The 14756-nt window shown below is 31.3% G+C and overlaps 1 protein-coding gene across 2 annotated transcripts in view; it reads right to left on the bottom strand.

Moving 5' to 3' along the window:
* LOC107437396 (hook microtubule tethering protein) overlaps nt 1-6898 on the bottom strand; it is a 43301-nt gene extending 36403 nt beyond the window's left edge. For both annotated transcript variants that reach the window (XM_016049382.4, XM_016049381.4), the window contains exons 1-4: nt 6741-6898; nt 4071-4156; nt 1805-1877; nt 1371-1421 (exon numbers count right to left, since the gene is read on the bottom strand). In XM_016049382.4, coding sequence (XP_015904868.1) covers nt 1371-1421; nt 1805-1877; nt 4071-4156; nt 6741-6773 — 243 coding nt within the window. In that variant the 5' untranslated portion in view covers nt 6774-6898. The remainder of the gene's footprint in view (nt 1-1370; nt 1422-1804; nt 1878-4070; nt 4157-6740) is intronic.
* Between the last annotated feature and the right edge of the window lie 7858 nt (nt 6899-14756).

Below are 14756 nucleotides of genomic sequence, written 5' to 3'. Positions count from 1 at the left end.
TTTTAAGTTAATTGTAAATTTTGTGCTTCTTTATTTTCTTGTTTATCTTTATGCTGGGTTTGATTCACAGCAAATCTTTTATCTGAATCATTTGAATTTGAATTTTTTATCAGAAAATCTTGCGAAAAAGTTCAAATGAACTTTTAAATCACATGCAAAAAGGGAAACGTTAGTACTTACAATTGCTCTATTAAATAGGTCAATGGAATAATGTGGTTCACACAGTTAGTAAAGCGAAAACTTTAAAATCTTAATTCATGGATACTTGAATCGAAACATAAAATAAAAAATGAGGAATTGAATAATTAAGTGCGAGAGAAGGTGTTTAATGTTTAAGAAAGAGAATTTAGATAAAGAAATTACACAAAAATATCAGTTAAAGCTTTTTTCTATGTTCCACACACATATATATGAATATATACATTGCATGAAATATGCGATCTACGTGTGAAGAACACAAAAAAATTTTATTTAAATTAAGTTTAAATATTTAGTAAAATTAATATCTATTTCTATCTACAGCAGTTGATATATTTCAGTAAATGTAAAATGTATTTACATATCAAAACAATAGGCCTTAATTCTGATTCAAGGTTTTACGCTATTTTACTAAAAGATGAAAAAGTATTGAAAACAAGATGAAATCAATTACCTAATTCTCAGTTACTAAATGCCAAAAAGAGAAATATGTAAACAAAAAGAACTTAGGAGTCAGTTTATAATTCTGATGGAACTTTTATAAGATTTTAAAGAAGCCGTGTAAAACTTTTTAAGATGCAAGTTTTCAACAAAACACAAACATAGATTCAGTAATTTTTTTTTCTTCAAGAAACTCACATTTAGACATCTAATGTATAGGTTATTATGACCTATTTATTAAATTACTCAATGAAAAATGTAGAGAACTCAAATTTAAATAAATAAGTATTATCCTGATATTTTTAAGTATTGCTTAAATATTTTTAATTTCATTATTTTTTTTTACAAATTTTCATACAAATACAAATTAATAATTTTTTTTATAAAAATGTACTTTCCTCTTGTTTTACTTATTTATATCATATAAAATAATTTCTTATCTTTCTGTATATTCTTTCATTGAACTAAATTTAATAAGCTTATTTAACCAAAAACAAGCTTATTAAGTTTCTCTTACATATGATTTTTTGAAATTAATAGATATCTAACTAGAATTAAAACTGATAGATATTTCATAAGAAATTATATATAGTTTAAAAATATGGAATAGAAATGTAAATTGAACTGACTATGAAAGGATATTCCATAGATAAATTTACTTTCAAAAGTTTAATTTTAATAAATAAATTTTCAACACAACTACAACTCAAAGAGCTTTTTAAAAAAATAACCTCATTGTAGTAGTCCAAAACTCCTTTTAGCACTTTTTTCAAGTTGCTCACCTTAAAAAGAAATAAAATTAAAACTAATTACAAATAACTCAAAAACAAAACACATGGCAAAAACAAAAAGTTTAGTACTAGGTGTAATACATAAGTGTATTACAAGCTTGTAAAATTATTAAATATAATATATATCAGAATAAAACACATTCATATGAACAAATATGATCTAATCACATAAAACTTAACTATTTATTTAAATAATACAATTAATTAAATAATACAATTTAAATAAAGAAAAAAATTATAATTTATTTTATAACATGAAATTTAAAATTAAAATTTTGGAGCACTTGTAAGCCCATTTATATTAATTAAATAATAACACAGAATTATTTAATCATAAATCACAGAAAAGAGCAATCTATATTTTCAGTATTTACTTTTAAGCGCCAATTAGAGCCAGCATCAGTCTTTATTTTTGCAAGCCAACCATCATCAAAAAATTCTTGATCGCTAAAATTTGCATAAATTTAATAAATATACAAAAAGGTAAAAGGTACAATGTATTATAACTATATAAAAAAAAATTATTCAAAAAGAAACTTCAAATACAAAGCTAAGAAAATACCCTAAAGAAGCTCAACTATATTACATCACTAAATTTTTATAATATATAAGTGTACTATAGATTATAAAAATATGGATATAAAAGTGTACTATTATCTGAACAAAATTTTATTTTTAATTTCATTGCTAAATACTGTTAACTCTCACTACAGTATCCAACACAACAATAATATCCCTAACAATGGTCTGTGTGGTCCCTGTGAACATGCATATACCCTAATGCAAATCCGTCAAAATAACAATGCACTGAATAACAGTAAACCACTGTTAAACAAAGCTCAATCAAATTTGGTTTGAAAGAAAAAAGTTTTTAAATTTCATCTTTTGCTTTTCTCCCTTAGTGAGAAACAAGTCAACGCTTATTTATGAACACCCTATAGATACTGAACTCACTTTTTCTCTTTTGAATTTTGCATTAATTCATTTCTATTTCCTATGGTCGTTTTAAGGGCTACTAGGGCAGGCTTTCTTGAAATAATTTACAAAAATCTAAAATTGAGGGTAGGACTGATAATACAAATAATAATGTGTCTTGATAAAAGAAAAAGAGATCCTTAAAAAGTCTCTAGGTCTATACGAGAATCTGAACACCAAAAAATATTGAAAAATTATTAAAATATTTTGCTTCTTCTAAGTCGCATTAAAACATAAAATGAACTTGAGATGGTTTAGAAAAAGATTTTCTTAATTCAGCATACAAAAACTAGAAAACACTTGCAAGTGGAAAACTAGCCAGGAAAAAACTTCTTGGCCAGGGCCAAGCTATTAAGCTAATGAAGGTAAAAAAGAAATGGAAAAAACAAAATGACATTGGTAATGTTGAAAGGGCTAAAATAGTTTTTTGCTAGTTTTATTAAAGGTAAAAATTATAGAAATAATTCATTTACATTTTCTGTGTTGTATGAGCAAACATCCAATTTATTTTTCAACTATTCATATTCTGCTCATCTACAGTCATAACACTCTAAAAATATTGACTTTGCTAATGTTGAAAGAGTAAAAATACTCTTTGACAAATTTTATAAAAGGTCAAGATTATAGAAATAATTTGTTAAAGTTCTTGTGTTGAGTGTTATATGAGCAAATATTCAATTTATTTTTCAACCATTAATATTCTGCTCACCTACAGTCACCCTAAAAAGTTTTAATGTCTAGAAACAATACATGCATAAAAAAATAATAAAATTTAAAAAGTTTCTAAGTTATCAAAAGTTAAGTTAAAATAAAGATCAAAAGAATAAATATGTAAAGTGTAAGAGCAAACTCAAAATATTTTTTTAAAAATAAGTTTCAAAAGGGTGGGATGATTTTTACAATTTCTATATAGCAGGATTTTGATAATATATACATAATAGAGGAGAAAATAAAATATCATGGCAAAATACATACATAACAGAGGATTTAATCAAATATTATGTAAGAAATATAAAATACTCTACAATCTCTAGTTGTATCATATTGTGACCAATGTCACAAACGGAACATATGCACATTGCTGAACAAATTTTTCTTTCAATACTAGGACTCTGACTCTGTCCCACTTTCTAATGCTTACCAACTTCCAGATGCTAATGCAATTCCTTTAAATTGCTCAGAAATCTGACCTCACTTTGCTGGCTTATCTCACTTAAGACTTTTTAATGTCTCAGACTTTATAACGTAATTTTTTTTTTTTTTTTATGCTAGGGGGCACAACTTTCGGCCTGCCGAATTTTGAGGTGCAGCCTGGGAGAGCCTCTGAACAAATTAAAAATTTTATTTTGAAAATTGAAAACATTTTGAATCACACATTTGAGTCATCACTTTCTGATGACTCAACATCAAACAACACACATTAAATTTGTCACTTTTTCAATGTTTTATGTGTGCTGATTTCATTGCAAATTTAAATGATTGTTTGATTTTTTTAAGCCAGTTATTGCTATGCTTTTTTATGAGAGTTTGTAAGAATTTAAACACCTATTAAATTTTAAAATAAAATATATATAAAAAAATATCTTAAATTTAACTCACAATAAATAAATAAAAAAGGCTGAAACATCTGTCAGTATAAGAGAATATCATATTAATGAAACTTACATATTATTAAGAACTTTTGAAATAATAACTCCATCAGTAAAATGTTCAGCTGTTGTTGGTATTCCTTCAATATTAAAAGTTCGAACCTAAAAAAAAGAGATTAAAAATTAAATTAAGTCAAGAAAAAAGTAACTATTAGTATGTCCTGCAGCTAGCCCACTATTGGGTTCGAGAAAATACTGCTCAAAAAAAATCTCTCAATTTTCAATTAGTTTGTGGAATACATGCCCAAACCAAACATCTTTTTTGAATGCATGTTACCTAATGAAAACACATCAATCTATTAATCTACCTAGTACTCTGTTAAAAAAATAAAAATTAACTTTATATCTCCAAACCAATACCATGGTTTATATTTTTTCTGGTTTACATATTTCATGGTTTATAGCATTTCTAGTATTATTTTAAATATATGTTTTAAAATATGAATAATTTGTTGTAATTGGTTATATACGGTGGTATGAAAGAGGTTAAATTAAAGGAAATGCTTTTGCTGCTGATATTTCAGTTTTGGCAAGAAACTTACTTGAATTCGACAAAATATACCGGAGTGGATTTAACACTAAACATACCAACACTTAAAATATAACTATTTCTACCATAGCCGGTCAAATGACCGGACTTCATGTTTCCTGTATGAATGTATGAAATATGAATGATATGGAATGAAATAAACTAAAAAAATCTTTAGTATAATTAAACAAAATTGTATGTTGCCAATTTTTATGTATTATAAACACAAAGAATAAGAATTTTAAATTTATTGCTCAACACATTTTCTACATATACAGGGTGCTTCCATTGTACATTTTCCACAAACATATTTCTTTTAATTATTATTATTTCTATAATTCTTATAATTATAATTCTTATAATTAATATTATTTCTTCTAAGAACTTGTGCTGTCTTCATTGTTTTGACATTTTTGGGGGTAAAAACTTAGAGTTAGTTAGAAATGAAGTAAAGCTATCAAAATAAAATATAAGCTACTTACCAAAACATTTAGCTTTTGTCACTTTTTCTTACACAAAAATGCCAATCTAAAATTTTAGGTACTTTCTTGAAATTTGAATTAAAGTTACTCTGATTGAACTAACTACGCAACAGTCTCTGAAAAATGCGCAACTAATCAAATGCAATATGTTGAACATACATTACATCGAAATTTCTGATCCGGTAACCTTATAAAGCAATAAATTGTTCTCCTGGTCAAATGATCGGTTGTGGTAGAAATAAGCATACAAGTAGTAGCATTTGAAACAAACAGAATACAAAAATAATAATAATAATAATAGAACATTAACTGTAGATAATTGTTAGAAAATGTCATAAAATCAAATGTGCAAAAACAATAAGATGATAAGCGCATTTTTGATGGAAAAAGTTCTTAAACGGTCATTCAATGTAAAAGTTTTTAAACGATGCGCTTAGTGCTAAATTACATAAATGAAAAAATTTATAGAGTTATTTTTAAAAATTATACAATTTTACTTCAACTACAGTTCAATTTGTTCCTATTTAAATATTTATTACATGATTTGTGACTAATATTAGAAAGAAAAATATGAAATATGGGTAAAAATTATCCTATATTTGGCACCTATTGAACTTTCACCAATACTGTGCAGGTTAAGTACAGATACTATAGAGAGAAAACCTTGAAATGATGGAGGAGAAAATTATTTAATGAATAATGAATGAGAAATTTAGTTTAAATGATACTGAATACAGTTATTCTTCATTTTGATGGGATGAATATAATGTGCAACTATAAATGTGCTTTGCTTAATATAATAATGTAGAGCTACCAGTAAAGTAAAAAAAAAAAAAAAATTAAAAAAAGAAAAATTATTTTAGCAGTATAAACTGTGTTGCAAGGATGTGCATTCAAATGCAGTCAATGATTTTAAAAAAAAAATTCAAAGTGGGCTGTACGGAGAGTAAGTGTTTAGCTCCTTGTATTTTTTTCAATTTAATTGAAAATGTGAATATAAATCTTAAATGAAACTTATTCTAATTGCAATTTATGCACTCGTATTTTTACTTTGGTTGATATACAGAGTGCCATATAAAAGAAGAGTGTGTCAGATAGTAATAATTTTAATTTCATAATGTTAACTTGGGAGACATTTCCGAATCATGATCTGTAGCACCAACTGGTGCCAAATAAACTTTGAACTTGCAATTTTTTATAAAAAAAACATGTAGATGTTTGCCCGGGAGTGGATACGAGTTATGTCCTTAGAGTTGATCCCTTTCTAGAATGTTTTTTTAGTTTCTCGCGGGCCTCAGGCCCGGAAGTTACCATGATTTGGCGATCATTATGCCACAGGTCACGATACAGAAATCTACCAATTATTCTGCCGCAGATCACGATAAGGAAATTTTCCCTGAAAATCAATGCTGGAATGCACCCTAATATCAAGCTAGAAACTTAACAGATTTGCAATCCACTTGTCAGAAAATTTTAATATCAATGTACAAATAATGCACTGGTGAATTTTAAATCATTATAATAAACTTTCTCAGAACCACTTTTCCCAATTAATTCATTTCCTTTTTTTTTTAATTCTCACTAAATCCCCCTACGAAGCATATAAATAGGAAATAACTTAATTCGATACTATGCTTCAAATATGACTACTCAGTGAAATCTAACAAATACTTACCCAATTAATTAGACTCCCCACTAATCCTGCCATTATATACACTGAAGAATACAAAGCAACGAAATGAAATTTATTAAATTAAACATGTAAACAATTTGTGATGATACAAGTTTTCTTCCAGGTTTGTTTATAATTAGCGCTTCCGGTTTCACATTTCTGCTGCTAAAAACATATTCAATTTTGCTTATGGAGCTCTCCAAACTGACGTCACTTTATGGAGCATGAGCACGTAGCGTTTGAACTTCATTTACAATCAATTGGGTGGCAGCTCACTAATTAAAGTATATGGGATTTTGATATCTTTTTGAAAAAATGAGCAAATTAAACATTTTCTTCAAATTTTTCAAATATTAACGGTTGATTTTTTTTTGTAGAGTATAATTTTAACAAATTATTAAGCACGTTTCGGACAAATTGTGATATTCTTTTTAAGAAGAAAAATAATTTTTAAGGCTTAGTAAGTGAGTTCTGTATCTCTTTACAGATGATGTTAATTATGATTCATATAAGAAATGGATGGGTGGTCTAATGTAAACTGTGGCGTCGCTGCTGTAGCGATTACTATTGGTGAAGCGAACTGAAGTAGTGCAGATCTTCAGAGTATAAAAGTGACGACATGGATGCGATAATTGCTTTTTCTTTCACGTATTTTCTTCAAACTGCTAGCTGTATCGACGAGAGCACGCTGGGCATGTGAGATGTTTGTTTAATCTAATAAATGTTTTCTTTAGTTGTTTATCAGTCTCAAGTCTTATTTCCGGAACACAGGATAGTTCCAGAGCGTTCACCAGATGAATCTACTAGTGGTGACCCGGTGAGTTTAGCATTTCTTGTCGTAACTTTTCGGTTCGGTCAAGATGCTGAATATACGATTTAGGTTAAAATTTTTAAAATGAAATTAGTAGTTTAAATGTTAGACTGATGTTTTCATTGTTTTAAGTACTTAAAAAAATTTGCCTACCATATTTAGAGTTTTTGCATTTCAAAATATTTACGCTATATTTATTACTGGTTTATAATACAGAATTTGTAATATATTTTATGCGCATGTAGTTTTTTTTCCTAAATTGTTAAGTGCTACTATAATGGAAGGGGAAACTTTACTTTCGAATAATGAAAAGTCAGTGTTTAAGAGTAGTTCATTTGGTGAAAATTCAGCTGTAGCAATAAAGACTCCACTGAACTATGGTTTGCTCAGCTGGAATCTCAATTTAAATTAGCTAACATAACAGTTGATTCCACTAAATTTTATTATGTTGTTTCATCCTTAGGTAGTGATGATTTAACTTGCGTTTCAGATAATGTACTTAATAAACCTGATAGTGAAGCTTATACTCAAATAAAAACTAGGTCAATTGCACAAAATGCTGATTCTGAATCATTACGTTTAAAAAAAATGGTTTCAGGTATTGAGTCAGGCGATAAAAAACCCTCAAAACTTCCTTACGAGATGCAAAGTTTAGCTGCAGATAAAATTTCATCTGAGGTTTTGAAAAACTTGTGGTTGCAACGCTTGCCTTTGCAAATTTTAGCAATCAGTAAAGATAATGTGTAATCTTTAGCTAAAATGGCTCATAGTGCTTTTGAGATTTCTAACGAGGATGCTGTCGCTTCGGTTTCATTTAATGTCGAATCGCAGGGTTTTCAAAATATTGAAAGGCGCTTAACAGCAATTCAGCAGAGACTCTGAAAAATAGAAATTCGATATAGATCTTCTTCTCGTGGAAAAGAAGTTCGAAATTCTATAAATCGGAAGTATTGCTGGTGGCATTCCAAATTTGGAAATAAAGCTAGCAAATGTCAACAACCATGCACTTTTGGGTCGGAAAACTAAATAGACCTTCCGTTTCGGCGCTGACGGTAGAAAAAGGTTTGGTAAAGCGCTTATTTGTTTTCGATAAAATTACAGGTCATAAATATTTGGTTGACACAGGTTCTGCGGTTAGTATCTTAGCTATGGTAAAGAATGAAAACGTTCAGCCTTCTAATTTTTTGCTGTATGCCGCAAATGGAACCAAAATTAAAACTTTTGGTACTAAATTGATTACTTTGGATTTGGGATTTTAAAAAAAATTCCAGTGGCCATTTATCTTAGCAGCAATTTCGAAACCTATAATAGGGGTAGATTTTCTTGGGCATTACGGTTTGATGGTAGATGGTAGCACCGGTATCGTAGGTCTCGGAAAAACTGTGTCTGAGTTCGAGTCTATAAGTATTTCGACTGTTCAGGGTAACTATCCCTTTGTAAAATTGCTAAAAAAAATTTGGTGATATTATCAAACCAAGTCAGCCAAAATCACCGATTCAGGTGAAACACAACACTGAGCATCATATTGAAACTCGTGGTGCACCTGTTTATTCTAAAGCTCGAAGATTAACAAGTCAAAAGTTGCAGGTTGCAAAGCGAGAATTTCAGTATATGGTATCTCAGGGTTGGTGTAGACCATCGAAAAGTGCATGGGCTAGCCCACTTCTCATGGTACCCAAAAAAAATAATGATTGGAGACCATGCGGAGATTACAGGCAGTTAAATTCTCAAACTATTCCTGATAGATTCCCAATTCCTCATGTGCATGATTTTGCTCATATTCTTTTTAATAAAAAGATATTTTCGGCTATATATCTTGTTAGAGCTTATCATCAGATCCCAGTTGCTGCTGAGGATGTTTCAAAAACAGCGGTAATAACTCTGTTTGGATTGTTTGAATTCCTTTTTATGCCTTTTGGGTTGTGTAATGCCGCGCAAACATTTCAGAGATTTATGTACGAGATTCTCGGAGATTTAGATTTTTGTTTCTCTTATCTCGACGATGTACTTGTAGCATCTGAAAATGAAAATGAGCATTTAAAACATTTGGAAGAAATTTTTCATAGATTTCAAAAATATGAACTTGTTCTGAATGCAGAAAAATGCGTTTTCGGACAATCGTCTGTTAATTTTTTAGGGTATTTGATTTCTGAAAAGGGAATTCAACCACTACCAGACAGAGTTAAAGCAATAAATGAATATCAACAACCTAAAACTATTAAATAATTAAGGCGGTTTTTAGCTCTAATGAATTTTTATCGAAGGTTTTTGAGAAACGCTGCACATGAGCAATCAATACTGTCTGATTATCTTAAGGGCGCTAAGAAAAATGATAACCGGCCTATAATTTGGACAGAGGAAGCAAAGATTGCTTTTGAAAAATGCAAAGTTAGTTTAAGTGAAACAACTATGTTAGTGCATCCATCTCAGGATGCGGAATTATCTTTGACGTGTGATTCTTCAGACCGAGCTATTGGTTCGGTTCTAAGCCAGAAAGAAGGTGATGAGTTCAAGCCTTTGGCATTTTTTTCGTGTAAGCTAGTCCCTAGTGAACAGCGTTACAGTGTGTATGATCGTGAATTATTGGCTATCTACGCTTCGGTTCGACATTTTTCTTACTTGTTGGAGGGTCGCGAGTTTTCAATTTACACTGATCATAAACCCTTAATTTACGCTTTTACGCAAAAACATGAGAAATGTTCCCCGCGTCAAATTCGGCATCTTGATTGGATCGGTCAGTTTTCGACGGATGTGCGTTATATAGCGGGATCACTTAACGTTGTGGCAGATTGCTTATCCAGAGTATCGGAGATAGAAATGCCCTCTCCTATTGATTATAAAGAGTTTGCTAAAGCTCAGTTGATTGATAAAGAACTTCTTGGTTTAAGGGGACACTTCAGGTTCAAAATGATTTTTTTTAAATATCAACCAATTTTAATGAAAATTTCATAGATTGTGAATAAAGCATTTAGGAAGATATTCCCAAAATTTGAAGCAAAAATATTAATTTGTTGAAAAGTTATAATTTTTTTAATAATTTATCCGCAAGTAAAATTACTAAATGTTCCAATATTTCAAAATGTTTCCTGCGCATGAGTTTTTATCGTAGCTGTATGAAACTCATTTATATTACAGTTTGAATAAGTATAAATAAAATTGGATATGTTTGAACAACTTAGCACTTAATTTTAAACAAATAAAAAATCAAAATATCATAGTCTTTATATAATTTTTAAAAATTGAAATTTAAATTACAATTTAAAGTAATTTAAAAAATATTCAGTGAGTATTCAGCTTTTATTTATATCACATTGGTTACGGAACATTAGACCAATCATATATATGAGAAAAAAATAAAGATTTATTCAAAACTCATGCGCAAGGAACTTTTCGAAGTTTGAATATTATCGTAAAAAACAACATTGAGAAAAAACAGTTTAACTATAAAAACAGACAGTTTACATAACCTTGTTTACAAATCTTGAAATGCTTATAACTTTGCAAAAAATGACTGAAATTGAAAAATTTTTCTTTTAAATTGTAGCTAGATATAACTATTATTTTTTGAAACAAAAATTGAAAAAAGTATAATTTGGTCGATTTTTGGGTTTTTCATCGTGAAGTGTCCCCTTAAACTCTTGTAACAAATCATTAAAATTGAATTTTGTCAAGATTCCAGGTATGGAAACAGAACTCTTCTGGGACGTTTCTGAGGGAAGATGTCGTCCATACGTTCCTCCAGATTTTCGTCATAAAATCTTTAAGACTCTTCATGAATTATCCCTCCCTGGTGTAAAGGCTACCGTCAAGTTGATTGGAGAACGTTTTGTGTAGCCTAACTACAAGAGGGAAGTTGCTGAATGGTCTCGATGCTGTGTAGCATGTCAGAAAAGTAAGGTGCAACGACATGTGGTAAGTTCTCCTGGTACTTATCCATTACCTCGTCAGCAATTCAATCATATTCATATTGATTTGGTGGGACCACTCCCTCCTTCTCGAGGTTATACTTATTGTTTAACGTGTGTGGATCGATTTTCCCGATGGCCAGAAGTTATACCTCTACGGGACATTAAAGCGGAGACAGTAGCTTTTGAATTTTTTCCCAGCTGGATCGCAAGATTTGGTGTTCCTGAAAGGCTTACAACGGACCAGGGAAGGCAATTCGAGAGTAATTTATTCCGAGAATTTGCTAGTCTTCTTGGTATTAAACTTGTACATACCACACTTTGTCATCCTCAGTCAAACGGGATGGTAGGGAGATTGCACAGGCAATTGAAGAGTGCGATTCGTGCTTATTCAACAGATAGGTGGACTTTAGTTTTACCTTCAATATTACTTGGCATTCGAGCATCAATGGATGGTGCTTTCAATAGAAATGTAAAAGGGGCCGGGATAGCCTGGTCGGTAGGGCGCTGGGCCCATATACAAGAGGTCGTGGGTTCGATCCTCGCCGGCCGAAGACTCCCCGTGTAGTAAATGGTGACTGATGCACGTTAAATCTGTCGAGTCTCAAAGTCCTCCATGTTCTCACAACAAATCAATACCTCTGGGGGTACTGATCCAGGAGTTTCCTTGTCTTCTGGATTGGTTCAAAATTTCAAGGCTACGGAGTTGAACGTAAGTAGTCGTAAGCCCATGAAATTGGGTCGGCTGTTCAACGACGGTTATAAAATAAAATATAAAATAAAATAGAAATGTAAACAATAACAATCTCGAGCTCGGGACCTACTCTAGTTCCGGTTAAAAAGTTTGCAGCTGCTTAATACATGTTATTCTGATAGGCGATGTTTTCAAACGGATAATTTTGTTTTCAATAAAAGAAATAAATTAGATAATTCCTGAGCTCAAATCTGCCGTCTTTCATAAGATATTAATGTTATTATGTAATTCTGGGGAGTTTGGAGTAAAAATGTGTTTTAGTTATTTTGTTATTTATTATTAAAAAAGGTGACATGGTTGCTAAATTTTGAATAACTCGCTTTTTTGGCAGTCTTGATTTGGCCTCTTTCCATTTGTTTATTACTGTTTGTTCGTGTTGCAAGCTGTGCACCATCTTACGTTAGTGTTAACACTTTTAGTATTGTAAACACAAGTATTGTTAGCATTGTAAACATAAGTAATAAGTAATCAAATACATTGTTAGCAAGAATCTCAAAACACAAAGATGCCAAATGGCTTTAAAATACAACTGAAACAGTAACCCGGAAATTTAGGCAGTCCCGAGCTTGCAGCGTTCCCTAGTGTAGAAAACACGGTCCATAAAAGAGCCTTTACAGTGTTCTGTTGCTGAGATGGTGTATGGTACACGTATAACTTTGCCTGGAGAATTTTTTCCTAACTCTAGAAATTTAACTAACAACGAGTTTCTTGCAAGTTTACAAAATAGAGTTAGGTCTTTGCGACCTACTCCTGCTTCACAACATTGTAGGAAAAACGTTTTTGTTCATAAAGAACTTAATAACTGTTCTCATGTTTTTCTTCGACAGGATAGATTAAAGAGATCTCTTGTTCCACCTTATAGCGGACCACATCCGGTTCTAGCTAAGTCTCCAAAGCACTTCACCATACAAATTGGACGTCGTAAGCAGACTGTTAGTATCGACAGATTGAAGCCGGCCTTTCAGCTCCCTGAAATAAAGATTAACCACGTGAGATTTTCCGTGTGACTGTCTTCCAGACTGCGTTGGGGAGCCCTGTGGCGTCTCTGCGGTAGCGATTACTATTGGTGAAGCGAACTGAAGTAGTGCAGATCTTCAGAGTATAAAAGTGACGACATGGATGCGATAATTGCTTTTTATTCCACGTATTTTCTTCAAACTACTAGCTGTATCGACGAGAGCACGCTGGGCGTGTGAGATGTTTGTTTAATCTAATAAATGTTTTCTTTAGTTGTTTATTAGTCTCAAGTCTTATTTCCGGAACACAGGATAGTTCCAGAGCGTTCACCAGATGAACCTACATAAACAATAACAAGCGTCCTTAAACCGGAAGAAATTTAGAAAATTTCCGGTGTATCCCTAAGCTTATGTTATGACTACGAGGCGATATGTGAACAAGCCTAATATTCTATGCAGTTTTGTTATTGTAATTTGGGTTCAAATCTAAACATAATTGTACCATTCATAAGAGCTTTCAGAAATGTATTGATTCTCAGAGGTCGTAAGGCCAAAAAAAATTTTAGAAAGTTAATATCTCATTGTGAATAATTCTTAAGGTTTGCCATGTTTTGTATTTCATCCCTTATTTGGCTACATTTGAATAAAATGTCTCCAAAAATATCTTTAAAAATATCTTTTTAAGTTAGCCTAATTAGAAAATATTCTAATGATTATAATATTAATATGATAATGCTGAAGTTTAAAGGCTGAAAGAATGAACTCGGTACATGTGAAATACTGCAAAAGATATGATGCAATAATATGATGGCGCGTTTTTTCAATCTGCGGCGTAAAAATATATGGGAAGCAGTAACCCGGAAGTCTTGAAGGAACAATTTTACCACTAGCGCCACCACCCTTAGCTTTACCCTTAGCCACCCATCCATAATAGTTGGTTTTTACTTTAGATGTTAATTAAGTAGATCAAGTGCAGTGTATAAGGATAGGGCGTGTGTGATACCATAGGCGAACGTGAAGCTTGAATACGCCATCGGGGGAGAAGACCGGTTCCATACCTTTGACCCTTCCCTCTCCTCCTCTTTTTCAGATATTTATCCTTTAGTCCAGTTCCTCACCAGCTAGTGTTGCGTTAAGACCTAACCAGTGGCGTACGCAAGGGAGGGGTTTAGAGGTTTAAACACCCCCCTTGAGCTCAGACAAAATGGCAAAAATAAAAATTTTAGTAGAAATTATGCGGGCTATTATTTTTTAAGACTATATATTTTTATTTGCCTTATGCCTACTTTTTTTTCTCACTTTATTTCTCAGAATACTGAAAAAACATTTACTATAATAGGGTTGTACTTTTCTTTTGAAACCAAATTCACGTGTTACTGTTACGGACTGGTTCCTTTCTGTTCTGCCAGTCGCGATAGTTTTCGAGACTGTCATTCGCAAGGTCTTTAAGCGATGATTCTGGAATCCTAGACGTTCTGTTGTCTTTGAGACAATTCGAGAATTTTGGAGATGCGGTAAAAAATTACATAAAAGGGGGAACGGAGTACAATGGAGTTAGTTAGTCAGACAAAGAGTTATTTCTGCCGCTTGTCT

This window comes from Parasteatoda tepidariorum, chromosome 12 (genome assembly GCF_982258835.1).
Source record: "Parasteatoda tepidariorum strain Cologne lab strain chromosome 12, Ptep-v5.0, whole genome shotgun sequence".
In the NCBI taxonomy this organism is placed as follows: domain Eukaryota; kingdom Metazoa; phylum Arthropoda; class Arachnida; order Araneae; family Theridiidae; genus Parasteatoda; species Parasteatoda tepidariorum.
This window is presented reverse-complemented; position numbering and strand designations above follow the sequence as displayed.